The sequence below is a fragment of the Labrus bergylta genome, chromosome 4 (genome assembly GCF_963930695.1).
Source record: "Labrus bergylta chromosome 4, fLabBer1.1, whole genome shotgun sequence".
NCBI classification, from domain to species: Eukaryota; Metazoa; Chordata; class Actinopteri; order Labriformes; family Labridae; genus Labrus; species Labrus bergylta.
The window spans coordinates 5,172,895-5,199,628 of NC_089198.1; the positions used below are offsets into that span (position 1 = coordinate 5,172,895).

Consider the following 26,734-nt stretch of genomic DNA (forward strand, 5'->3'; position numbering starts at 1 on the left):
TTTGTACTTGTAGAAAGGCCCCCTCCCCCTCCCTCCTCCCCCTCCCCCTCCCTCCTCCCCCCTCCCCTCGCTGTGTGTCTGCATGTGGGGGGAATTGGCCAATCAGAAGTAAATTTTCCCATTCAAATCCTCCATTGATTTTTCACAAAATTATTTTATCAAGAGATTGGTGACTGAAACCAAGACGACCAGCCACCTCAATACTCCTGACTATAGTACATTTAATTCGGCGCCAAAACGGCATCGAAAAAACTGAGAAAAAGGCAAAGATACAAGACTGTGTACATAATTTTTGTCCTACTATTGTTGACTACCTATCCCACAATCCCTTGCGAATTATTTTGTTTCTTCTTAAAAGTAACTTGAGTCGTTATAGTGTTTATACTTGAAGTGCTGTTACATAAAACTTTAAGTTCATGACTCATAAATGATTTCATATTGTCATCATTTCATGAATTCGATAAATAAATAAATAATAATTCATGTATGTTAAGCTAAAAGGTTAAAAACACTGTTAAAATCTTTCTGTTTCTATGTGGCACTAAAGTTCCTTGTTTTGCTTCCGCTACGACGGAATTAAGGGACGGACATGCACACGTTACCTGCCTTGAATTTGTGTATTTCCACAAGTACAAATTTGTTTTGCTACAGACATCTCGCAAAATGTGTTGCAAAACTCAAGCAGCGCAGATTCACGACAGAAAAGTAGTGGATTTTTTATACCAGTAAACATTTTTACATGTTCACTTTTTTTTTCCTTCAACTTCTCACATCACATTCTACAAGCTCTCCTATTTTGCAACATATCTACCTTCATATTTCTAACATTACAACAAGTTAAATTTGTTTGCTGAACCAGCAATATTTTTGCAGATTAAAAGCAATCCAGGTTTTATTTTGTATCTTGAAGAGGTTTTTCTGGACCTGTCAGGTGATTGTGTCTTTTAATGTATTGTTGACTAGAAATGACATAAATACACTTGGTAACATGGAGAAGAATGGCAGCAGAATCCAGGGACAGATGTACATAAATGAAGACCAGAGGGAATTAGTGAATAACTTTAAGTAGTTTGACCTCTTCTCACTCTCTTCTGCACAAACTGAGTTCAGGTGCTTAAGTGGATCTTAACATCTCTGGTTAACAGTATGAAGGCGCCCTCTTGTGGTGATTTCTACTCTCTGCAGGAAAGCATCTGTATTATTATCCTCCCTTGATATCAATCACACCGCTCAATGTAAATACTGTTACAACTCTTCCTCAAGTAAATGAACTCATCTGTTACATATATATATATTTTATTATAAGTTATCTCAGCATGTTTGCTCGACCCAACACTGCACTATTCTCTCATCGAGCCTTGTACGTGTTAGTCTTTGCTTACATTGTGTTTCTTGTTGTAAATTAATGTTGTCCTTTTTGTGCATTGAGAGTATCGTTTTAATGAAGTCAAATTCCTTAAGTGTGAAAGCATACGCGGCCAATAAAGCTGATTCTGATTCTTCTGATTCTGATGCTGCATTCAGGACACATTGGAAATATAGGAAAGAAAAGTCTGTCAAAATGTTTTTAGAAGTCAAAATGTTAAAGAAAACTCTGCTCATTCCTCAAAAGCAAATCTTTTTTAGTGAGGAGAGCTGAAAGAACAGAGAGTGAGTGACGGACGCTCTTCAGCTCTAAACACCAACACATGAACAAAGTGACTGAGTTTGACTCTCCATCAGCTTCTTACGACACCCTGCAATGAAGACGAGAAGAAAACATTTTGTTCATGTGTTTATTCAGGATGTCAAACTTCAGTTTGTTTACACATCAAATAAGTAAAGTGTGTTCAATGTCTCTTGTTCAATCATTTCATGAACACATTCACTTCATACACACAGTTTGTTTGATCTCCACTCACAGAAAACTATGATTTATCTCCTTATTGATTTAATCAGGAGGATTACATTTTTAAAACACCTCAGAGGACATTTTTTACTTTACTTTGAATATGAACAACAACATTTATTCTGACTAACTCATTTCTTTAAGTGTGATTTTATAGATTTTCTACAAATGTACAAAGTGGTGAGAAGAGAAAATCAACATTAAAGAAAAGTTTGCTGCTCTCTCTCTTCAGACTCATGAATCAGAACAGAAACAACAGCATATAAATGTATGAATACAAATAATCAAACATGGAGAGCGGAGAGACGTTGATATTTTCACACAGAGAAATGTCAGTTCAGGTGAACAAAAGTCATCCTGAGCAGTGAAAGAGTCCACGGCTAAACAGACACAGAAAGGAGTGTCACTTAAAGACACTCAAACATTGACAGAACAGACGAGAAGAGGTCAAAGTACCGCCCATAAAGTTTGATTGACAGGTGACCACGATAAGATCTCAGCAACGAGCGTGAATAAAAATCAAGTTTAGGATTTAAAACACAGCAAGTTAAACATCTGTCTCCTTAATGACTTCTGTCTATTTCAGTTTACACAACTCAGCAGAGACTCCAGGAATCCCAAAAAAACAGAATCCAGCATGTAGAGGCTGAGTGAATGTGGTCTGGACTCTGTGGAGGAGAGTCATGGTTCCAGAGATGCTGTAGAAGGACAGAATACCTGCTCTGTGATCCAGGTACACTCCTACTCTGGAGGACTGAGGACCTGAGACAGGAGTGCTGACATCGTTGTACCAAAAGTTATAACTGTTGTTGTCACAATCTAACGCCCAAGATTTGTCATTACATCCAAACAGACATTCATCTGAGAGCCCTGTTCTGCTGATATTCTTGTATGTGACTGCTACACAAACTCCTCTTCACTTCCCAGTAACAACGACCACTCAGACTCTCTTTACTCAGGACCTGATCATGATCAGTGAATCTGTCTGGGTGACGAAAATAAGACTGTTGTTCTAACATTACTGTTGCTTTTCTGTTCTCATCAGATAATAAAAGGAATTTGTATGCTGTGTTTGGATCCAGTGTGATGTCACATGAATATTTTAAGAACTCAGCTCTGGTCTTGGGCTCTGGTTCTGGTTCTGACAGTAAAACATCCACTTCACTCACTGTCTGTGAGATGTTTGTCCATTTCTCTCTCAGGACGTCCTGTAGTTTATCTCTGACTTCTGACACAGCTGCTGTCACATCCTCAAAGAACCTCAGAGGACGGATCTTGATGCTGGATGAGTGTGTAGATTCACTGAGTGGTGACAGTGAGGGGTAGTCGTGTAGAAACTGGTTGTGATCTTCTGTGTCTGAGAGCTTCTCCAGTTCAGCATCTTTCCTCTTCAGCTCAGTGATCTCCTGCTCCAGTTTCCCCTGAAGCTCTCTGACTCGACTCACTTCAGTTTGCTGCTGGGATCTGACCTGCTGCTTCACATCAGAGCGTCTTTTCTCCATGAGACGGATCAGCTCAGTGAAGATCTTCTCACTGTTCCCTACTGTTTTATCAGCGGAGCCATTGATAGCCTCCACCTCCTGTTGGAGCAGCTTCACATCTTTCTCTCCGTCCTCGATACTTTGCTGGATGTTCTGTCGACTCACCCCGAGCTCTCTCTGCCTCTCGCTCCTTTCTGCTGCAGCTGAGACTGTGTCGTGACCTTTGTGTTCATCCACAGAGCAGAGATAACAGATAGACTGCTGATCAGTGCGACAGAACATCTTCATCACCTCATCATGACGAGAGCAGACGTTCTCCTGGAGCTTCTTGGACGGCTCCATCAGCTTGTGTTTCTTTAATGGAGGTACTTCATAATGAGGCTGAAGATGTTTCTCACAGTAAGAGGCCAGACACTGCAGACACGACATAAGAGCTTTACGTTTTCTCCTGGTGCAGACATCACAGGCCACATCTTCAGGTCCAGCATAGCAGTGATCAGCAGGAGCAGCTTGGAGTCCAGTCTTCTTCTTCTCCTAAACTAAATCTGCTAAAACTGTGTTTTTCCCGAGAACAGGCCTCTGTGTGAAGTCCTGCCTACACTGAGGGCAGCTGTACATTCTCTTGTTGTCTTCTTCGTCCCAGTGTCTTTTAATGCACCTCATGCAGTAGCTGTGTCCACAGGGAACAGTCACCGGATCCTTCAGGAGATCCAGACAGATCGAACAAGAAAGGGATTCCTGACCCAGCTGAATTCCTTTCTGCGCCATTTCTCCTCTTGGTGATGAATTCGTTTTTTTACAATCGTCCTTCACTCCTTAGAACTGTAACTAGTTGGACCTCTGATCTACACAACATGTGTTTGAGCAGTGAACGTCAGCTCTTGTTGGTCACATCCATCCTCACACTGTAGATCTGAAGGAGGGAACAAAGAAATATATGGTCAGTGTACAGCTGGCTGTGTTTGAGAGCAGGAAGAATGGAGGGGGGATATTATTCATCATCACACAGATCTTACTTTTATGATAAAGTCCTTGAAGCACTATGAATGTAATTTAAGATAAAAATGTGTATTTTAGATGCATTGTTGCAACTCTGAACCCCAAAGGACCTGTTTGCAACCCTGCAGTTAATTTACAATGACGACTGAATAAATATAAATAAAAAATTACTTTAATACAAGCTGATTTAGTTTAGTCACAGCTATCTGTTATCCTGGATTTTTATTCAGACAAACTGTGAATTTTAACTAACACGCGTGATATGGACTGAATGAAAGAATGAGGAAATGAAATGTCTTTTCTGGCTCTGAAAGGGGGAGGAGACGTTGAGAAACTCAGGGGCCGTTTCCGAATAGCCACAGTTCAGTAGGCAGTGCGTACTTTTCAATAGGGAGTTTCAGTATACTGAACTTTCGTGGTCATTCAGTATGCATCGTTTGGGTCCGCAGCAGTATACTGAACATTTCAGTATGGATACTGAACAAGCTCTGATCTGAAAACTAGGAAGGTCCCGGGCATCCACGACTACGGCTTTGCCTATTTTCTCTGATCATCTGCTAAACGCAACATGTGCTACAAGAAATCTCTGTCATTCATGGGAACAGGAAAAGACACATCTGTCATAGACAATGAAATCTTAACAACTTGGCTTTGCTTAAGAAAGCCTCTTCTACCCACCCTTCATTTACTTTTGGCCTCTGGAACTGTCAATCTGCTGTGAATAAAACTGAATTCATCCAAGCACTTGCAAAAATGTCAGACATTCAGGCACTTGCCCTTACTGAAACCTGGATCCAGAAAATACAGTCACACCAGCTGCTCTTTCTGTTGACACAGTGTTCTCACACACACCCCTCTCTGTTGGACGTGGAGGTGGTACAGGTATCCTCATTTCTAATACCTGGAAATTCAATAAACTCTTACTAGCCTCACTAGCCTCATCTCTGAACAAGCTCTGCCCTCTGGTGTCCAAACCCGCTCGCAAAACCCACCCTAGCCCATGGCTCACAGAAGTCATAAGAGAGCAAAGAGCAGGGCTGAGGTCAGCAGAGAGAAAATGGCAAAAATCCGAACAGTCCGCTGACCTCAATGACTATAAGCCAAGACATGTCTTATTCTACTCCAGCCTGAAAACGGCCAAGACAACATATTATCAGAACAAGATATGCAATGCCACAGATACAAGAAAAATGTTTTCTGCTTTTAACTCACTGCTTCAACCACCTCCTCCTCCACCCTCCGGTCTGTTCACACCAGACATGTTTGCCTCGTATTTTACTGAAAAGGTTGCAACCATCAGTAACCAGTTTTCTGAGCCTGACCAACTCAGCCCAAAGGCACCAACCAAAAGTGCCTCACTCGACTCATTCTCCTCTCTAACTGAGGATGAAGTCTCTAAGCTTGCGCTAGACTCTCGGCCCACCACCTGTCCTCTGGACCCAATACCATCAAGCCTCCTGCAGACCATTTCCTCTCCGCTTAATGCTGCACTTAAGCATATCATCAACTCCTCTCTGTCAACGGGTGTGTTCCCCACCGCATTCAAGCAAGCTCGGGTCACCCCTCTGCTCAAAAAACCCACACTAAACCCAGCCCAGGTTGAAAACTACAGACCGGTTTCTCTTCTGCCCTTTCTGTCAAAAATACTTGAGCGCACAGTCTTTAAGCAAGTCTCTGAGTTCCTGTCCAGAAACTATCTGTTTGACCCAAATCAGTCAGACTTTAAGCGGGGCCACTCTACTGAAACTACACTACTGTCAGTAACAGAATCGCTACGAGCTGCGGGTCAGTCCTCAGTTCTACTACTGCTAGACCTGTCTGCTGCCTTTGACACAGTCAACCATCAAATCCTCCTATCCACGCTCTCTGAACTTGGCATCTCAGGATCTGCCCTCTGCTGGTTCGTGTCCTACCTCTCTGGGCGATCCTTTAGAGCACACATGTCAAACTCAAGGCCCGCAGGCCAAATCCGGCCCGCCGTGTAATTTTATTTGGCCCGCCAGATAATATCTAATGTCTATGAGAGTTAGCCCGTCGGTATGTCACACGCACCGCTAATACTTTAAGTCCCACAATGCACACGGCGTTGGTAGCCAGTGCTGTGTGAGAGCCCTTGCCTCTTTCCTCTCCTCCCCCCATCTGTCACTCTTCAGCAGCCTCATGCAGTTTAGTCACCTGAAGTTTAGCTAGCAGCCTGTCCCTCTCCCCCAACGATGGCCAAACGAAAGGTGGACTTTGAAAACAGGGGGTTTCAAGAGAGATGGGAGGCAGAATATATGTTTACGGATATAAAGGGCAAAGTTGTTTGTCTTGTGTGCGGAGCCAATGTGGCTGTAATGAAAGAATATAATTTAAGACGGCACTATAAAACGAGACACCAAGGGAAGTACAGACATCTGAACATGAAACAGAAGCTGCAGAAGGTAGAGGAGTTGAAAAGAAGTCTGGTGTCACAGCAGACTATGTTCGCAAAAGCCAAATCACAAAGTGAGGCAGCTGTAACGGCTAGTTATATTGTGGGAGCAGAGATTGCTAAATCAGCCCGGCCCTTTACCGAGGGAGAATTTGTCAAAAACTGCATGATAAAAGTTTGCGACGTCGTTTGCCCCGATAAAAGGCAAGCATTTTTAAATGTGAGCCTGAGCAGAAACACCGTTGCTGATCGTGTATGTAAGCTTGCCACCAATCTACAACAACAGCTGATGGGAAAGGGAAAAGATTTCATTGCATACTCCCTTGCTGTGGATGAGAGCAGCGACACATCTGTAGTGACACACTCAAGGCAAAGTATGTCTCTGTGGGCGCTGCACAGTTTCCACGTTTCATCCCTGACACAATGCCCCAGCTGCGCACCCAAGCTGCTCAAATGCTCTCTATGTTTGGCAGCACATACCTGTGTGAACAACTTTTCTCTTTGAAGATGAACAAAACATCACATAGGAGTCGACTTACTAATGAACACCTTCACTCAATCCTGAGGATTTCCTCAGCTGTCAAGTGAGATGTCAAGTATCTAGCTCAGGCATTAGAGCAGAGCATCAGAGTGCAGTAAACTGAGCTTCTATGTGCCTTGGTTTCCTTTTTGCACTTTTCTCTTGCTACTGCAAGGCATGGTCTGTTTATAGTTGTATGTTTGGATTTTCATTGAAGGAAATTCGTTTTTGGCCGTTTGTTGGCCTGTGGATGTGAAATGTTTTCATTGGAAGTTATTGGAAAAGCTGCAAATAGAAAGAGAGGCATAAGAAATGAATGCCACTGATGTTTCTTTTATTTTGAAAATGGATCTGTGTTTAGGCAATAACTAGGCCTTAGCTTTGGGCTACTTGTTTCAGATTCAATACGTTTAAGTAAAACTTAAGTTCATGTTTACATGTGAAAAAATACATTATAACTTTATTTCAATAAATATTGAATATGCACGGCCCTCGACATGGACCCAGTTTTAAATTTCGGCCCACTGTGTATTTGAGTTTGACGCCCCTGCTTTAGAGTGTTGTGGAAGGGAGAAGTGTCCAAAGCGCACAGCTTATCCACAGGGGTACCTCAAGGGTCAGTGCTTGGTCCCCTTCTCCATATACACAAGCTCAATAATCAATAATCAATAATCCGCTCTTATGGCTTCTCATACCACTGCTATGCTGACGATACCCAGCTCTTCCTGTCATTCCCGCCAGACAATGTTACAGTTTCTGCAAGAATCTCATCATGCCTTGCTGATATCTCTAAATGGATGAGTGAACTGCACCTTCAACTCAATCTTTCAAAGACTGAGCTCCTTGTCATCCCAGCCAGTCCCTCTATGCAACCACAGATCAATATCCAGCTTGAAACAACCAAACTCATGCCCACAAAGTCTGCCCGGAACCTGGGTGTCATGATTGATGACCAGCTAACTTTTAAGGTTCAAGTAGCCTCGATTGCCCGGTCATGTTGATTTGCCCTGTACAACATCAGGAAGATCAGACCTTACCTGTCAGAACACGCTACACAGCTCCTGGTACTGCTCTTGTGATATCACGCATCGATTATTGCCCACTACGCTTTGCCAATGAAAGGCGTCTGATCCAACCTTCACAACAGGGTCCTAAGTCTCTGACTAGACTCTTCTCCTCTGTCGCCCCCCGGTGGTGGAATGAACTTCCAAACTCCATTCAATCTGCAGAGTCCCTCTGAACCTTTAAGAAAAAGCTAAAGACCCAGCTCTTTCATGAATACCTACTAACTTAATGATGATGGCTTCGATATCATTGATGATGATGTTGGTTGTCACGATTGTTTTTGTTTGATAACGATGACTTATAAGATGGTTTCTTTACTGATTAGAGCTCTCAAGAACTGCCCTCAATGTTGTGCTTTGCCTCTGGTCACTTCCTGTCAGCACCTGTGTGTCCAATCAGACTCAAAGCTGATCGTTTGCTCTTACTGACATTGTTCCCTTTTTTCTAGCTCCTTGCTTGTGTTGTTCTTACTCTCTGGTGTACGTCGCTTTGGATAAAAGCGTCTGCTAAGTGAATTGTAGAATTGTAGGATACTAACTTCCGGGTTTCATGCAGTATGGATCGGATGTGTGCTTTTAGGAAATGAATTGTATTTTACCACCCACAATGCTGTGCAAAATTAAACGTAAATCATCACTTCACGTCCGCCTCCAAATCAAAACAAACAAGCGTGGATTAATTGAATCAATTTTTAATCTAGAGTTAAAGTCCAGACTGAAATCACTACTTTTAATTAACAACAGAAAATATAACAAATGTCTGTGTAGCCGGTCTGTCCTGACACTCCGTATGCTACTATAATGTCTCTGCGTTGTGTTGTGCATGATGAGACGAAGACCAAAAACTTCCTTGCCAACTGGATAAAATGTATTTTCACACCATCTGCCTGTGTAAAATAAAATACATTCAGTACAGCAACTTCATACGACTGGGCTTCAACATGCACACCTCTCCTCAGCGGGGTCTCAGGCCGTCTGACACAATGCATACGGGTGTGCTGTGACCTTCTTTTATAAACGAGAACAAAAACTAAATAAAAAGTATAAATTTTATTTCAGCTTATTTCTTACTCAACAGTGGCAATTTTGTGTTTTTGTCAAAACCGAAAATGTACAGCTAAACTAATCTTCTTATACTGTACACTTCACGTTATATTAAAATAACAAAATAATTTGTGATCAAATATATCTGTAAACAACAAGAACAAAGAAAGAGCTCACATACCTGTGTAAAATAAAATACATTCAGTAAAGCAACTTCATACGACTGGGCTTCAACATGCACACCTTTAAAGGGAAGGAGAAACCACACGGATGCTCTAGTTCGCCTGATTAGCATATACAAACTAAGTGCTGTACGACAAATAAAACTCTTCAAATACATTAACCAACAGTTAACATGTTATTAAAACATCTGTGAGCCTAACGAAGTATAGTTGAACCACTATTTAGCATGTTTTCCCCGTGTTTTAACACTTTATGAACTGGAGCACATGAAAACACTCGCCTCTCCTCAGCGGGGTCTCAGGCCGTCTGAGGAGAGAAGCGCGAATCTACAGGATGTGACATCATCACAGCAGACCGCCAAAACAAAACAAACTCCAAAATAAAATACAAAAGTGCATATAAAAATATTCATATTTGAAAAAGATGACAACATGTAAATTTGACTTAAAGGACGGCCTTTTGGTGAATTATAAATAATTTTGACAAAGCATTTTAACACCTGTTACATCTGCATTATTATAAAACCTTTCCCCCTCTATTTAAATAATGATTTCACTATTTAAATGTGTCTTTATTGGTTTATTTTACTTTATATTCTGTATATTACTGTCTTTCATTTGTACTTTCCTGTACTGTACTGTATGTTATTTAGTTATTTAATCTGTCTTTTACTTGATTTACATTGTGATAATGTTTTTGTTTACCTCACTGTATGGGCATTACTCTTCTTGAATAAAGCTAAAAATTAAAAATTAAAATTAAAAACAGGTGGTTGCGGCCGGTTCGGGTAACGTAAATTACGTCACTTCCTTACTGAATGACTCAGACGAAGTGGGAACAATTATCTGCCTACTGAATAGTAGGTACTAAACAGTATACAGCACGGATAGTAGGTACTAAACAGTATACAGCAGATAGTAGGTACTAAACAGTATACAGCAGATAGTAGGTACTGAACAGTACACAGCAGATAGTAGGTACTAAACAGTATACAGCAGATAGTAGGTACTAAACAGTATACAGCAGATAGTAGGTACTAAACAGTATACAGTAGATAGTAGGTACTAAACAGTATACAGCTGATAGTAGGTACTAAACAGTATACAGCAGATAGTAGGTACTGAACAGTACACAGCAGATAGTAGGTACTAAACAGTATACAGCAGATAGTAGGTACTGAACAGTACACAGCAGATAGTAGGTACTAAACAGTATACAGCAGATAGTAGGTACTAAACAGTACACAGCTGATAGTAGGTACTAAACAGTATACAGCAGATAGTAGGTACTGAACAGTACACAGCAGATAGTAGGTACTAAACAGTATACAGCAGATAGTAGGTACTAAACAGTATACAGCTGATAGTAGGTACTAAACAGTATACAGCAGATAGTAGGTACTGAACAGTACACAGCAGATAGTAGGTACTAAACAGTATACAGCAGATAGTAGGTACTGAACAGTACACAGCAGATAGTAGGTACTAAACAGTACACAGCACGGATAGTAGGTACTGAACAGTATACAGCAGATAGTAGGTACTGAACAGTACACAGCAGATAGTAGGTACTAAACAGTATACAGCAGATAGTAGGTATTGAACTGTACACAGCAGATAGTAGGTACTAAACAGTACACAGCAGATAGTAGGTACTGAACAGTATACAGCAGATAGTAGGTACTAAACAGTACACAGCAGATAGTAGGTACTAAACAGTATACAGCAGATAGTAGGTACTGAACAGTACACAGCACGGATAGTAGGTACTAAACAGTACACAGCACGGATAGTAGGTACTGAACAGTACACAGCAGATAGTAGGTACTAAACAGTACACAGCAGATAGTAGGTACTAAACAGTATACAGCAGATAGTAGGTACTGAACAGTACACAGCACGGATAGTAGGTACTAAACAGTATACAGCAGATAGTAGGTACTGAACAGTACACAGCAGATAGTAGGTACTAAACAGTATACAGCAGATAGTAGGTACTAAACAGTATACAGCAGATAGTAGGTACTAAACAGTACACAGCAGATAGTAGGTACTAAACAATATACAGCAGATAGTAGGTACTAAACAGTATACAGCAGATAGTAGGTACTGTCTACTGACAGATTGAAGAGGTACTTGGTAATTTGGATGCAGCCCTGCTCCCGAACAGGTGATGTTCACAGATTCAGTTACCATAGTAACTCAGTTACCATATCAACTGACTCAAAGGTAAAGTTACTGGAGTTGCCCCTCTTTCTTGAGTTTCCCTCGTTTCAGGGTTAACTTACTCAGTGTTTGCACAAAACCTGCTTTCTGAAACGGGCCCAGGTAAACTGTAACTTGTGTTAACTCGGATAAAAACGTTTTATAACATTGTTCTGCCTAGCTGAAGCTCAAATCTGAAGACACCTTAACATCTGTCCTGTGTGTGTGTGTGTGTGTGTGTGTGTGTGTGTGTGTGTGTGTGTGTGTGTGTGTGTGTGTTCTGGCACGGAGCACAGGCTAGCAAACTTACTGTTCACAACTTAACACTCTCTCACTCAAACACCAAAATAACATCGTCAGGAAGCTCTTTACTTTTAAATAATTACAGACATATTAGCTGAGTTTGTAACCATAAACATACCTTGAAAAAGTGGAGAAATAATCCAGAGTGGGTCGGTGATGTTTACTCATCAACAGATGTTAGGAGTCTGAGGGAAAAACCACGTGTTCCCCTGGTACAGCGGCGCAGACAGAAGCAATCGATCCTGGATGAAGTAGCTCAGACCAACTCAGTAGAAACGGAAAATCGTAACTTGATCCAAAGGAATTGGACTTGGTTGAAAGTCTTGAAGACGCTTGACCTCTCCTCAAAAAGGCTCTTTCAGTTGTAAACTAACCAGTAGAAGGAGCTAGAATATAAACCTCTGTGGATCATTAGAATGATAATGATGGAGGATGGTCACATGGGAGTCTTTAGCTGAGTCGTCCTAGTTTTGCCTTGAGGTGTAAACAACCCCCGGTCACCTGTGGGTCATCAGGGTCACTTATTCCAAGGTGTTACTGGGGCTTCAGTTGTTTTGAGAGATAATTAAGAACAGCATTGTAGGTTGGTTATAGATGGAGTCTCAGACCACCACCTTTGTTAAGGGATGGGGTTTCAACCTTAAAGGTGCACTATGTATTTGGTAGTGAATTTTGAAAGTTGGAGAAGTTAAAAAAATATTTCATATTTTCTGAACTGAATACACAAACTTAATTCAAATGAAAAATGGGTCCCTGGAACGCCTTTTGGAACTAAAAAGCTACCAGGAGAGTTACGGTTTCACTGTTGCAGGCCCACCAACATAACTTCTTGCAGAGCATATCTTCAAACAGTCCTCTGAGGACAGTATATATATAGAGTTATGAACATATACCACAGAATCTGTAAATTTCTCCTCCAGCTTTCCCATTTCTCTACCAAAACTCCATAGTGCACCTTTAACATAGATGACTTCTTAAGCAACCCTCCTGTCCAGGATCTGCACCTTCTTCAAAGCAGTACAAGGCTTTTTTAAATTATCTCTCAAAACAACTGAAGCCCCAGTACCACCTTGGAATATGTGGTCCTGATGACCCACAGATGACCGGGGGTGTAAACGACTCTGTGGATAATTAGTAGGCTAATCATCAAGGATGGTCGCATGGGAGTCGTTAGTTGAGTTGTCCTAGTTTCTCCTAGAATCTTATATTTTAGCTCCATCTAGTTTACCACTGAAGACGCCTTTTTGTGGACAGAAAGTTCCGAAATGTTCTTGTTATTATAACAGAAATCCCTGATTATTATTTGTTTAATGTTTGTCAGAGAACTTCAGGACTCCATGATGTACCTTATGTTGAAGTCTGCAACCCCTCCTTCCTTAGTTTTCTTCTTCTTTGGTTATTTCTATATTTTCGTTTAGCCCACCCTCCCCTCTTTTGTATGACTCCCTATTTATTGTGTAAATAAATACAGTCTTAATTTTTGTGTGAAAACATCTTGTTGTAGTTTATGAAATCAGTCACTAAATGTCTTTTTTTATATCCTTCACAAGTTCTTTTCATTTAGTACACAATATTATATAAAATCCTCAATATTCAGTAACAAGTCTATTTTTCTTACTGCATTAATTCTCAATAACATCGTATTTTAAATCATGAATTATATGCAGAATTAAAAATTAACTTCAATAAATTTGGTTATTTAAAATGTTGAGCTCCTTAAAACGTCACCAAACGTGAAGTATTACCAGTATTACCCGTGTTATGGTTTTAAAAGTGACCCTGTTAACTGAAGATTTTAAAGAAAATTGCGTCTGCTGTTGGTTGTCTCAGTTACCAAAGATATTGAAGTCAAAAATTGTCCTAATTAATGCCTCATTTTTTAATCTTTAAATTTAGACATAACCTGAGTATCTAACATCATTTAAAAAACAAATGAACAAAGGCACATTCTTTAGGACTCTTCCGCCTTCGAAAACAGTTTTAACTATGACAACCAACTATGAACTTCTTAATCGCGACCCTCTGATCCCTAAATCCCTCAGAGAATAAAAGTTTGTCTTTTTGTTTCTTTTATCACAGTTTAATTTTGTAAAAACATATTTTATTTCCCTTTTTAATGGCCTAATACAAACGTGTTCAGTCTCCAAGTGAGGCCTCAATACTGCAAAAAAATCACCCTGAAAAATCCAGATAAACATCTTATTTCAAGATATATAACTGAAAGATAAAGATCTGAAATGCTTGAAAATAATATGTTTATGCAAATATGACTTGATGACATATTTCTAACATTACAACAAGTTAAATTTGCTTGCTGAACCAGCAATATTTTTACAGATTAAAAGCAATCCAGGTTTTATTTTGTATCTTGAAGAGGTTTTTCTGGACCTGTCAGGTGATTGTGGCTTTTAATGTATTGTTGACTAGAAATGACATAAATACACTTGGTAACATGGAGAAGAATGGCAGCAGAATCCAGGGACAGATGTATATAAATGAAGACCAGAGGGAATTAGTGAATAACTTTAAGTAGTTTGACCTCTTCTCACTCTCTTCTGCACAAACTGAGTTCAGGTGCTTAAGTGGATCTTTACATCTCTGGTTAACAGGATGAAGGCGCCCTCTTGTGGTGATTTCTACTCTCTGCAGGAAGGCATCTGTGTTATTATCCTCCCTTGATATCAATCACACCGCTCAATGTAAATACTGTTAAAACTCTACCTCAAGTAAATTAACCCATCTGTTACATATATATATATTTTATTATAAGTTATCTCAGCATGTTTGCTCGACCCAACACTGCACTATTCTCTCATCGAGCCTTGTACGTGCTAGTCTTTGCTTACATTGTGTTTCTTGTTGTAAATTAATGTTGTCCTTTTTGTGCATTGAGAGTATCGTTTTAATGAAGTCAAATTCCTTAAGTGTGAAAGCATAATAAAGCTGATTCTGATTCTGATGCTGCATTCAGGACACATTGGAAATATAGGAAAGAAAAGTTTGTCAGAATGTTTTTAGAAGTCAAAATGTTAAAGAAAACTCTGCTCATTCCTCAAAAGCAAATCTTTTTTAGTGAGGAGAGCTGAAAGAACAGAGAGTGAGTGACGGACGCTCTTCAGCTCTAAACACCAACACATGAACAAAGTGACTGAGTTTGACTCTCCATCAGCTTCTTACGACACCCTGCAATGAAGACGAGAAGAAAACATTTTGTTCATGTGTTTATTCAGGATGTCAAACTTCAGTTTGTTCACACATCAAATAAGTAAAGTGTGTTCAATGTCTCTTGTTCAATCATTTCATGAACACATTCACTTCATACACACAGTTTGTTTGATCTCCACTCACAGAAAACTATGATTTATCTCCTTATTGATTTAATCAGGAGGATTACATTTTTAAAACACCTCAGAGGACATTTTTTACTTTACTTTGAATATGAACAACAACATTTATTCTGACTAACTCATTTCTTTAAGTGTGATTTTATAGATTTTCTACAAATGTACAAAGTGGTGAGAAGAGAAAATCAACATTAAAGAAAAGTTTGCTGCTCTCTCTTCAGACTCATGAATCAGAACAGAAACAACAGCATATAAATGTATGAATACAAATAATCAAACATGGAGAGCGGAGAGAAGTTGATATTTTCACGCAGAGAAATGTCAGTTCAGGTGAACAAAAGTCATCCTGAGCAGTGAAAGAGTCCACGGCTAAACAGACACAGAAAGGAGTGTCACTTAAAGACACTCAAACATTGACAGAACAGACGAGAAGAGGTCAAAGTACCGCCCATAAAGTTTGATTGACAGGTGACCACGATCAGATCTCAGCAACGAGCATGAATAAAAATCAAGTTGAAGATTTAAAACACAGCAAGTTAAACATCTGTCTCGTTAATGACTTCTGTCTATTTCAGTTTACACAACTTAGCAGAGTCTCCATAATAATCTAACCTGAGTCCAGCATGTAGAGGCTGAGTGAATGTGGTCTGGACTCTGTGGAGGAGAGTCATGGTTTTAGAGATGCTGTAGAAGGACAGAATACCTGCGCTGTGATCCAGGTACACTCCTACTCTGGAGGACCAAGGACCTGAGACAGGAGTGCTGACATTGTTGTAATAAAAGTAATAACTGTTGTTGTCACAATCTAACCTCCAAGATTTGTCATTACCTCCAAACCAGCATTCATCTGACCTCCCTGCTCTGCTGATATTCTTGTATGTGACTGCTACACAAACATCTCCTCTCCACTCCACTTCCCAGTAACAACGACCCATCAGACTCTCTTTACTCAGGACCTGACGCCATCCAGTGAATCTGTCTGGGTGACTAGAATAAGACTGATGTTCTCTCATTACTGTTACTTTTCTGTTCCTCTTAGATAATAACAGCAGTGTGTAAGCTGTGTTTGGATCCAGTGTGATGTCACATGAATATTTTAAGAACTCAGCTCTGGTCTTGGGCTCTGGTTCTGGTTCTGACAGTAAAACATCCACTTCAGTCACTGTCTGTGAGATGTTTGTCCATTTCTCTCTCAGGACGTCCTGTAGTTTATCTCTGACTTCTGACACAGCCGCTGTCACATCCTCGAAGAACCTCAGAGGACGGATCTTGATGCTGGATGAGGGTGTAGATTCACTGAGTGGTGACAGTGAGGGGTAGTCGTGTAGAAACTGGTTGTGATCTTCTGTGTGTGAGAGCTTCTCCAGTTCAGCGTCTCTCCTCTTCAGCTCAGTGATCTCCTGCTCCAGCTTCTCCTGAAGCTCTCTGACTCGACTCACTTCAGTTTGCTGCTGGGATCTGACCTGCTGCTTCACATCAGAGCGTCTTTTCTCCATGAGACGGATCAGCTCAGTGAAGATCTTCTCACTGTTCCCCACTGTTTTATCAGCGGAGCCATTGATAGCCTCCACCTCCTGTTGGAGCAGCTTCACATCTTTCTCTCTGTCCTGGATTCTCTGCCTGATGTTTTGTCGACTCACCTCGAGCTCTCTCTGCCTCTCGCTCCTTTCTGCTGCAGCTGAGACTGTGTCATGACCTTTGTGTTCGTCCACAGAGCAGAGATAACAGATAGACTGCTGATCAGTCCGACAGAACATCTTCATCACCTCATCATGACGAGAGCAGACGTTCTCCTGGAGCTTCTTGGAGGGCTCCACCAGCTTGTGTTTCTTTAATGGAGGTGCTTCAAAATGAGGCTGAAGATGTTTCTCACAGTAAGAGGCCGGACACTGCAGACAGGACTTACGGGCTTTCAGTTTCCTCCCGGTGCAGACATCACAGGCCACATCATCAGGTCCAGCATAGCAGTGATCAGCAGGAGCAGCTTGGAGTCCAGTCTTCTTCTTCTCCTCCACTAAATCTGCTAACATAGTGTTTTTCCTGAGGACAGGCCTCGGTGTGAAGTCCTGCCTACACTGAGGGCAGCTGTAGATTGTCTTCTCATCCTCTTTATCCCAGTGGCTTTTAATACAGTTCATACAGTAACTATGTCCACAGGGAACAGTCACCGGATCCTTCAGGAGATCCAGACAGATCGAACAAGAAAGGGTTTCCTGACCCAGCTGAACTCCTTTCTGTGCCATTTCTCCTCTCTGTAACAACGACTGTCTGAGTTTCTCTTCCTGAGAAATCAAACTAGCTCCACCTCTGATCTGCACAGCATGTGTTTGTTCAGTGAACGTCAGCTCTTGTTGGTAACACCCATCCTCAACTTGTAGATCTAAAGGGGAGGAAACAAGGAAATATAGAGTCAGAGTGGAGCTGGCTGTGTTTGAGAGCAGGAAGAAGAGGGAGAGGTTAACAAGCTCTGCTTCGTTCCAGGAAGAGGAGCGGTGAGAGAGAGAGACTTGTTTACAACAGAGAACATTTCTCTTTTAAAAACACTTCTCATTTCAGATTTTACAAGATGAACTCTTCTTTGAATCGGAGGGTTTGGAGAAGGCTTTCTGCCCCCAGTACTGCATGTTGTTTGTACAGCAGCTTAGAGGTTGCTCTGTTGTGAAAGTGCAATGCAGGCTTCATGAAAGTCATTCATTAAACTCATAAATGTCTGTGTTGCATGCTGGGAAACGTATTTGTAATGCTTACTGTGCAGGCGTCACTTTGCTGCCACCGGTGTTTTCTGAAGCAGCTTGTGATGACGATGAGCCCTCTCTGTGCAGATAAATGCAATTCTTCCTCTTGTCTTCAAATATTCTGCTTGTATGTATGCAACACTGAAGCCTGCTCCCCGCCTCCACACTCTGTCACGCTCAGAGCATGCAGGGCGGGGCTGACCACGGACAGACTGGCATTCTTCTCATGCTCACATTGATTTGAAGCTTCTCACACAAACAGCAAAAGCGAGTCGTAACTAGTTAGTGAATTACATTTTATTAGAATCAAGAATAGAAAACAGCAGCCAGCAGTAACTAAGTGACTCATAGGCTGTTTCTGTGACAGCCGGCGCTTACTGAAAGAACTGGTTTAATCCTGCATTCACACCAAAGCTGGAAAAACAACTTCCAAACTCAGGAAAACAAACGGTCACAGGAGCATTTAAACAGTTTCATCGTCAGAAGTCATTAATTAGATCTTTGCTGAATAAAAACTCTTCTTGAGTTAACTCATCAGACAAACGATTGTGACCTCACAGACATTTATGTAACAGAAGAATTCAGCGAGATTATCCCTTTTAAGTATCTAAGATTGAAGGTGAGGGCATTCAGCAGCCGGACTCCGACATCCTCTCAGGCCGAGCTGATTGACAGGTGCTGGGCGGGGTGAAGACGTCGTGGTCGCTGATGCCCAGCTGCAGGTTGAAGAAGCGGGTGGAGGTGGTGACGCTGCTGTTCCTGACGTAGGTCTCCTGCACGGGGTAGCAGTCCTTCAGGGTGTAAACGCCCACCCAGGTCTCATCTGGTGGAGAGACGAGAAACAGGTCACAGCAGCTCTAAGAGGAACTGGAGGTTTATATCCAGCAGAAGTTGTTTCTTAAATCTGATGAAGCTTCATTTTTATTGTGAAGCAGCTTCAGGAAGAACGTACACAAACACTGGATTCAAGCAGCACGGACACTTTGTGTTTTAAAGTTCCCACAGAATCTAAAAGATGTTTAAAGGCTTTATATGTGATTTTTTGATCCAGCAGATGTCGCCCTTGAGCTCCAGCATTAAACCAAAACAACTCGCGCTGCATTGTTGTGTTAGCATGCTAATGCTAGCGATCTTTATTATGCTGGTATCTTCACACTGCATGTAAATTTACCTGAAATGAGCGTGATCTAGAAACACAGTTAAGCAGTGAGTACAGTATGTTATTCTTCTTTTCTCTAGTCCCTCAATTAAACAACTTTTATATGCGAGGGGAGGAGTCAGCCGGCCGTCCTGGCGATGTAAACAAACTGAAGATAGGACTCTGAAAACTCTGAAAACATCACAGACAGTGGGACTCGGGTGTTACACCCATTGTAGACAGTCATGACTCACAGAGTTATTTTCAGAGCAGATACTTGATTTATTTTATATTTAAGTGTGAATAATCACATAGAAAGACTTTAACTGTTTTTAACACAGATGTCCTCCATTAAACGCAAGGTGTTGAAAAACTGAGCAGATATGGAAGTGCAAAAGATCGTAGTCTGTTCTGACGACCCCTGACTGTGTCAGTGCTCCTCCTGTTGTCTTGTACCTCTCCCCACTCAGGTTGTCTTCAGGTAGAAAGGGGCGGAGCCAGTTCATTTGATGTCATGCACCTGGGCAGACTGGGCCTTGGTATATAAGCTGGTTTCTTAGTCTCTGTCTCTCTCTCTCTTGTCAACACTCACTTTGGTTGGTGGTCTTTGTTTAGCCACAACACCACACATTCACCATTGCCATCACCACTGATGGCCTGGATTGTGACAATGTGTTTACCACAGATAAACCTACTTTATGTCATTTGGAAGGTTTGATTTTGGTGTCAGGCTGGCTGCACCCTAAGCCGTCATTTCAGGAGGACTGATCTGGATATTCTCTCGACCTGGATGTTCACATATGCACCTCACAGTGGGAGACTATCCCTGTCACTGGCAGTTAATACTGACTTATTTCTTTGATTATGACTTTCTGTCTGTGCATGTCCTTTCTGGTGTTGTGTTTAAAATATTTTAAAAACCAGGTTTACGCTGACGTGCCGGCTTCCTGTCCGACCACTCCTGGACCTCCACGTTGTCCCCGGGGCCTCCGATGATGTACTGGTCCTCGAAGGTGGAGTTGGCTGGGATGTCGAAGGGATCCCAGGCCTCGGTCAGAGCGATCTTTGAGCAGTCCTTCGTCTTCTGGTCGATCTGGAACATCACCAGGCTCTGGTACAAAAAGATGTACTCAAAGAACCTGGAGCCAAGGAAGAGAAAAATGAAGGAGTGACATCTTTGAATGTCTTCTTCTGGCCAAAACAAACAGAACAAAACCTAAAAAGTATTTAATCATACATGAAAATCAGGAAATCCTCGCATTTCAGAAGCTGAAATCTGAAACATCTGGAATGTTTTATAATTAATTAAAATGTATGGCTTCATTTCTTTCAACTAATTGATTGATGGGCTTATGTTACAGCTCTAAATCATACCTTCTTGTTCCCATGTTGAGAGCTTTAACCAGGCCTGCCTTTTCTTTACATTTATTAGCTATATTTAAAATATAAAAATAACCGCTCTGTGATGACTCTATATTTCACTCTTTATCATTTTCTGAGCTTATATTTCTACTTTTATCAATCTACATCTGTCTTTTCTGTTGATATCACGATGGTTATTGTTATTTTCTGTCATATATGTCGGTAGGTTTGCCGCTCACTCGTCCATCACTCTGAGTGAAGAGAGGAACTTCTTATACACGACTCTCTAATCCCTAAATCCCTGAGTGAATGAAAGTTTTTTGTGTTTACTTTTATCACAGTTTAATTTTGTGAAAATGTATTTTATTTCCCTGAAAACTCGACTTTTTAATTATTTAATATATTATTTTGTAATGCCTAAAATAAGCTGGTTCAGTCTCCAAGTGAGGCCTCTATTAACACTAAAATCTTACTAAGAAGGCTGATAACATCAAAGTATCTCAATACACTTATTGTAAACCATTGTCACCTGAAAAGTCCAGATAAACATCTTATTTAAAGATATATAACTAAAAATAAATAAAGGTCTGAACTGCTTGTAAAAAGTGAAAATAATATGTTTATGCAAATTTGACTTGATGACACCTTTTACATGAAGGTAGATATGTTGCAAAATAGGAGAGCTTGTAGAATGTGATGTGAGAAGTTGAAGAAAAAAAAGTGAACATGTAAAAATGTTTACTGGTATAAAAAATCCACTACTTTTCTGTCGTGAATCTGCGCTGCTTGAGTTTTGCAACACATTTTGCGAGATGTCTGTAGAAAAACAAATTTGTACTTGTAGAAAGGCCCCCTCCCCCTCCCTCCTCCCCCTCCCTCCTCCCCCCTCCCCTCGCTGTGTGTCTGCATGTGGGGGGAATTGGCCAATCAGAAGTAAGTTTTCCCATTCAAATCCTCCATTGATTTTTCACAAAATTATTTTATCAAGAGATTGGTGACTGAAACCAAGACGACCAGCCACCTCAATACTCCTGACTATAGTACATTTCATTCGGCGCCAAAACGGCATCGAAAAACTGAGAAAAAGGCAAAGATACAAGACTGTGTACATAATTTTTGTCCTACTATTGTTGACTACCTATCCCACAATCCCTTGCAAATTATTTTGTTTCTTCTTAAAAGTAACTTGAGTCGTTATAGTGTTTATACTTGAAGTGCTGTTACATAAAACTTTAAGTTCATGACTCATAAATGATTTCATATTGTCATCATTTCATGAATTCGATAAATAAATAAATAATAATTCATGTATGTTAAGCTAAAAGGTTAAAAACACTGTTAAAATCTTTCTGTTTCTATGTGGAACTAAAGTTCCTTGTTTTGCTTCCGCTACGACGGAATTAAGGGACGGACATGCACACGTTACCTGCCTTGAATTTGTGTATTTCTACAAGTACAAATTTGTTTTTCTACAGACATCTCGCAAAATGTGTTTAAAAACTCAAGCAGCGCAGATTCACGACAGAAAAGTAGTGGATTTTTTATACCAGTAAACATTTTTACATGTTCACTTTTTTTTCCTTCAACTTCTCACATCACATTCTACAAGCTCTCCTATTTTGCAACATATCTACCTTCATATTTCTAACATTACAACAAGTTAAATTTGCTTGCTGAACCAGCAATATTTTTGCAGATTAAAAGCAATCCAGGTTTTATTTTGTATCTTGAAGAGGTTTTTCTGGACCTGTCAGGTGATTGTGGCTTTTAATGTATTGTTGACTAGAAATGACATAAATACACTTGGTAACATGGAGAAGAATGGCAGCAGAATCCAGGGACAGATGTACATAAATGAAGACCAGAGGGAATTAGTGAATAACTTTAAGTAGTTTGACCTCTTCTCACTCTCTTCTGCACAAACTGAGTTCAGGTGCTTAAGTGGATCTTTACATCTCTGGTTAACAGGATGAAGGCGCCCTCTTGTGGTGATTTCTACTCTCTGCAGGAAGGCATCTGTGTTATTATCCTCCCTTGATATCAATCACACCGCTCAATGTAAATACTGTTACAACTCTTCCTCAAGTAAATTAACCCATCTGTTACATATATATATATTTTATTATAAGTTATCTCAGCATGTTTGCTCGACCCAACACTGCACTATTCTCTCATCGAGCCTTGTACGTGTTAGTCTTTGCTTACATTGTGTTTCTTGTTGTAAATTAATGTTGTACTTTTTGTGCATTGAGAGTATCGTTTTAATGAAGTCAAATTCCTTAAGTGTGAAAGCATACGCGGCCAATAAAGCTGATTCTGATGCTGCATTCAGGACACATTGGAAATATAGGAAAGAAAAGTTTGTCAAAATGTTTTTAGAAGTCAAAATGTTAAAGAAAACTCTGCTCATTCCTCAAAAGCAAATCTTTTTTAGTGAGGAGAGCTGAAAGAACAGAGAGTGAGTGACGGACGCTCTTCAGCTCTAAACACCAACACATGAACAAAGTGACTGAGTTTGACTCTCCATCAGCTTCTTACGACACCCTGCAATGAAGACGAGAAGAAAACATTTTGTTCATGTGTTTATTCAGGATGTCAAACTTCAGTTTGTTTACACATCAAATCAGTAAAGTGTGTTCAATGTCTCTTGTTCAATCATTTCATGAACACATTCACTTCATACACACAGTTTGTTTGATCTCCACTCACAGAAAACTATGATTTATCTCCTTATTGATTTAATCAGGAGGATTACATTTTTAAAATACCTCAGAGGACATTTTTCACTTTACTTTGAATATGAACAACAACATTTATTCTGACTAACTCATTTCTTTAAGTGTGATTTTATAGATTTTCTACAAATGTACAAAGTGGTGAGAAGAGAAAATCAACATTAAAGAAAAGTTTGCTGCTCTCTCTCTTCAGACTCATGAATCAGAACAGAAACAACAGCATATAAATGTATGAATACAAATAATCAAACATGGAGAGCGGAGAGAAGTTGATATTTTCATGCAGAGAAATGTCAGTTCAGGTGAACAAAAGTCATCCTGAGCAGTGAAAGAGTCCACGGCTAAACAGACACAGGAAGGAGTGTCACTTAAAGACACTCAAACATTGACAGAACAGACGAGAAGAGGTCAAAGTACCGCCCATAAAGTTTGATTGACAGGTGACCACGATAAGATCTCAGCAACGAGCATGAATAAAAATCAAGTTGAATATTTAAAACACAGCAAGTTAAACATCTGTCTCGTTAATGACTTCTGTCTATTTCAGTTTACACAACTCAGCAGAGTCTCCATAATAATCTAACCTGAGTCCAGCATGTAGAGGCTGAGTGAATGTGGTCTGGACTCTGTGGAGGAGAGTCATGGTTTCAGAGACACTGTAGAAGGACAGACTACCTGCTCTGTGATCCAGGTACACTCCTACTCTGGAGGACCGAGGACCTGAGACAGGAGTGCTGACATTGTTGTAACAAAAGTTATATCCATTGTGGTAACAATCTAACATCCAAGATTTGTCATTACGTCCAAACCCACATTCATATGAGCTCCCTGCTCTGCTGATATTCTTGTATGTGACTGCTACATAAACATATCCTCTCCTCTCCACTTCCCAGTAACAACGACCCATCAGACTTTCTTTACTCAGGACCTGACACCTACCAGTGAATCTGTCTGGGTGACTACAATAAGACTGTTGTTCTAACATTGCTGTTGCTTTTCTGTTCTCATCAGATAATAAAAGGAATGTGTGTAAGCTGTGTTTGGATCCAGTGTGATGTCACATGAATATTTTAAGAACTCAGCTCTGGTCTTGGGCTCTGGTTCTGGTTCTGACAATAAAACATCCACTTCAGTCACTGTCTGTGAGATGTTTGTCCATTTCTCTCTCAGGACGTCCTGTAGTTTATCTCTGACTTCTGACACAGCTGCTGTCACATCCTCAAAGAACCTCAGAGGACGGATCTTGATGCTGGATGAGTGTGTAGATTCACTGAGTGGTGACAGTGAGGGGTAGTCGTGTAGAAACTGGTTGTGATCTTCTGTGTGTGAGAGCTTCTCCAGTTCAGCGTCTTTCCTCTTCAGCTCAGTGATCTCCTGCTCCAGCTTCTCCTGAAGCTCTCTGACTCGACTCACTTCAGTTTGCTGCTGGGATCTGACCTGCTGCTTCACATCAGAGCGTCTTTTCTCCATGAGACGGATCAGCTCAGTGAAGATCTTCTCACTGTTCCCCACTGTTTTATCAGCAGAGCCATTGATAGCCTCCACCTCCTGTTGGAGCAGCTTCACATCTTTCTCTCTGTCCTGGATTCTCTGCTGGATGTTTTGTCGACTCACCTCGAGCTCTCTCTGCCTCTCGCTCCTTTCTACTGCAGCTGAGACTGTGTCATGACCTTTGTGTTCATCCACAGAGCAGAGATAACAGATAGACTGCTGATCAGTCCGACAGAACATCTTCATCACCTCATCATGACGAGAGCAGACGTTCTCCTGGAGCTTCTTGGAGGGCTCCACCAGCTTGTGTTTCTTTAAGGGAGGTACTTCATAATGAGGCTGAAGATGTTTCTCACAGTAAGAGGCCAGACACTGCAGACACGACATAAGAGCTTTACGTTTTCTCCTGGTGCAGACATCACAGGCCACATCTTCAGGTCCAGCATAGCAGTGATCAGCAGGAGCAGCTTGGAGTCCAGTCTTCTTCTTCTCCTCCACTAAATCTGCTAAAACTGTGTTTTTCCCGAGAACAGGCCTCGGTGTGAAGTCCTGCCTACACTGAGGGCAGCTGTAGATTCTCTTGTTGTCTTCTTCGTCCCAGTGTCTTTTAATGCACCTCATACAGTAACTATGTCCACAGGGAACAGTCACCGGATCCTTCAGGAGATCCAGACAGATCGAACAAGAAAGGGATTCCTGACCCAGCTGAACTCCTTTCTGCGCCATTTCTCCTCTTGGTGATGAATTCGTTTTTTTACAATCGTCCTTCACTCCTTAGAACTGTAACTAGTTGGACCTCTGATCTACACAACATGTGTTTTAGCAGTGAACGTCAGCTCTTTTTGGTCACATCCATCCTCACACTGTAGATCTGAAGGAGGGAACAAAGAAATATATGGTCAGTGTACAGCTGGCTGTGTTTGAGAGCAGGAAGAATGGAGGGGGGACATTATTCATCATCACACAGATCTTACTTTTATGATAAAGTCCTTGAAGCACTATGAATGTAATTTAAGATAAAATGTGTATTTTAGATGCATTGTTGCAACTCTGAACCCCAAAGGACCTGTTTGCAACCCTGCAGTTAATTTACAGTGACGACTGAATAACTATAAATAAAAAATTACTTTAATACAAGCTGATTTAGTTTAGTCACAGCTATCTGTTATCCTGGATTTTTATTCAGACAAACGGTGAATTTTAACTAACACACGTGATACGGACTAAATGAAAGAATGAGGAAATGAAACGTTTTTTCTGGCTCTGAAAGGGGGAGGAGACGTTGAGAAACTCAGGGGCCGTTTCCGAATAGCCACAGTTCAGTAGGCAGTGCGTACTTTTCAATAGGGAGTTTCAGTATACTGAACTTTCGTGGTCATTCAGTATGCATCGTTTGGGTCCGCAGCAGTATACTGAACATTTCAGTATGGATACTGAACAAGCTCTGATCTGAAAACTAGGAAGGTCCTGGGCATCCACGACTACGGCTTTGCCTATTTTCTCTGGTCATCTGCTAAACGCAACATGTGCTACAAGAAATCTGTCATTCATGGGAACAGGAAAAGACACATCTGTCATAGACAATGAAATCTTAACAACTTGGCTTTGCTTAAGAAAGCCTCTTCTACCCACCCTTCATTTACTTTTGGCCTCTGGAACTGTCAATCTGCTGTGAATAAAACTGAATTCATCCAAGCACTTGCAAAAATGTCAGACATTCAGGCACTTGCCCTTACTGGATCCAGAAAATACAGTCACACCAGCTGCTCTTTCTGTTGACACAGTGTTCTCACACACACCCCTCTCTGTTGGACGTGGAGGTGGTACAGG

The 26,734-nt window shown here is 40.9% G+C and overlaps 1 protein-coding gene and 1 pseudogene across 1 annotated transcript; both read right to left on the bottom strand.

Moving 5' to 3' along the window:
* Nucleotides 1-1,771: 1,771 nt before the first annotated feature.
* On the bottom strand, nt 1,772-12,306 carry LOC136178988 (tripartite motif-containing protein 16-like; annotated as a pseudogene).
* Nucleotides 12,307-15,325: 3,019 nt separating this feature from the next.
* On the bottom strand, nt 15,326-25,759 carry LOC136178930 (uncharacterized). The gene is given in 6 exon segments (XM_065953373.1): nt 15,326-17,974; nt 18,354-18,424; nt 18,852-19,001; nt 20,247-20,455; nt 23,959-24,443; nt 24,446-25,759. Coding segments are annotated over 6 exon segments (4,065 nt in total). The 5' UTR covers nt 25,631-25,759; the 3' UTR covers nt 15,326-16,009.
* Between the last annotated feature and the right edge of the window lie 975 nt (nt 25,760-26,734).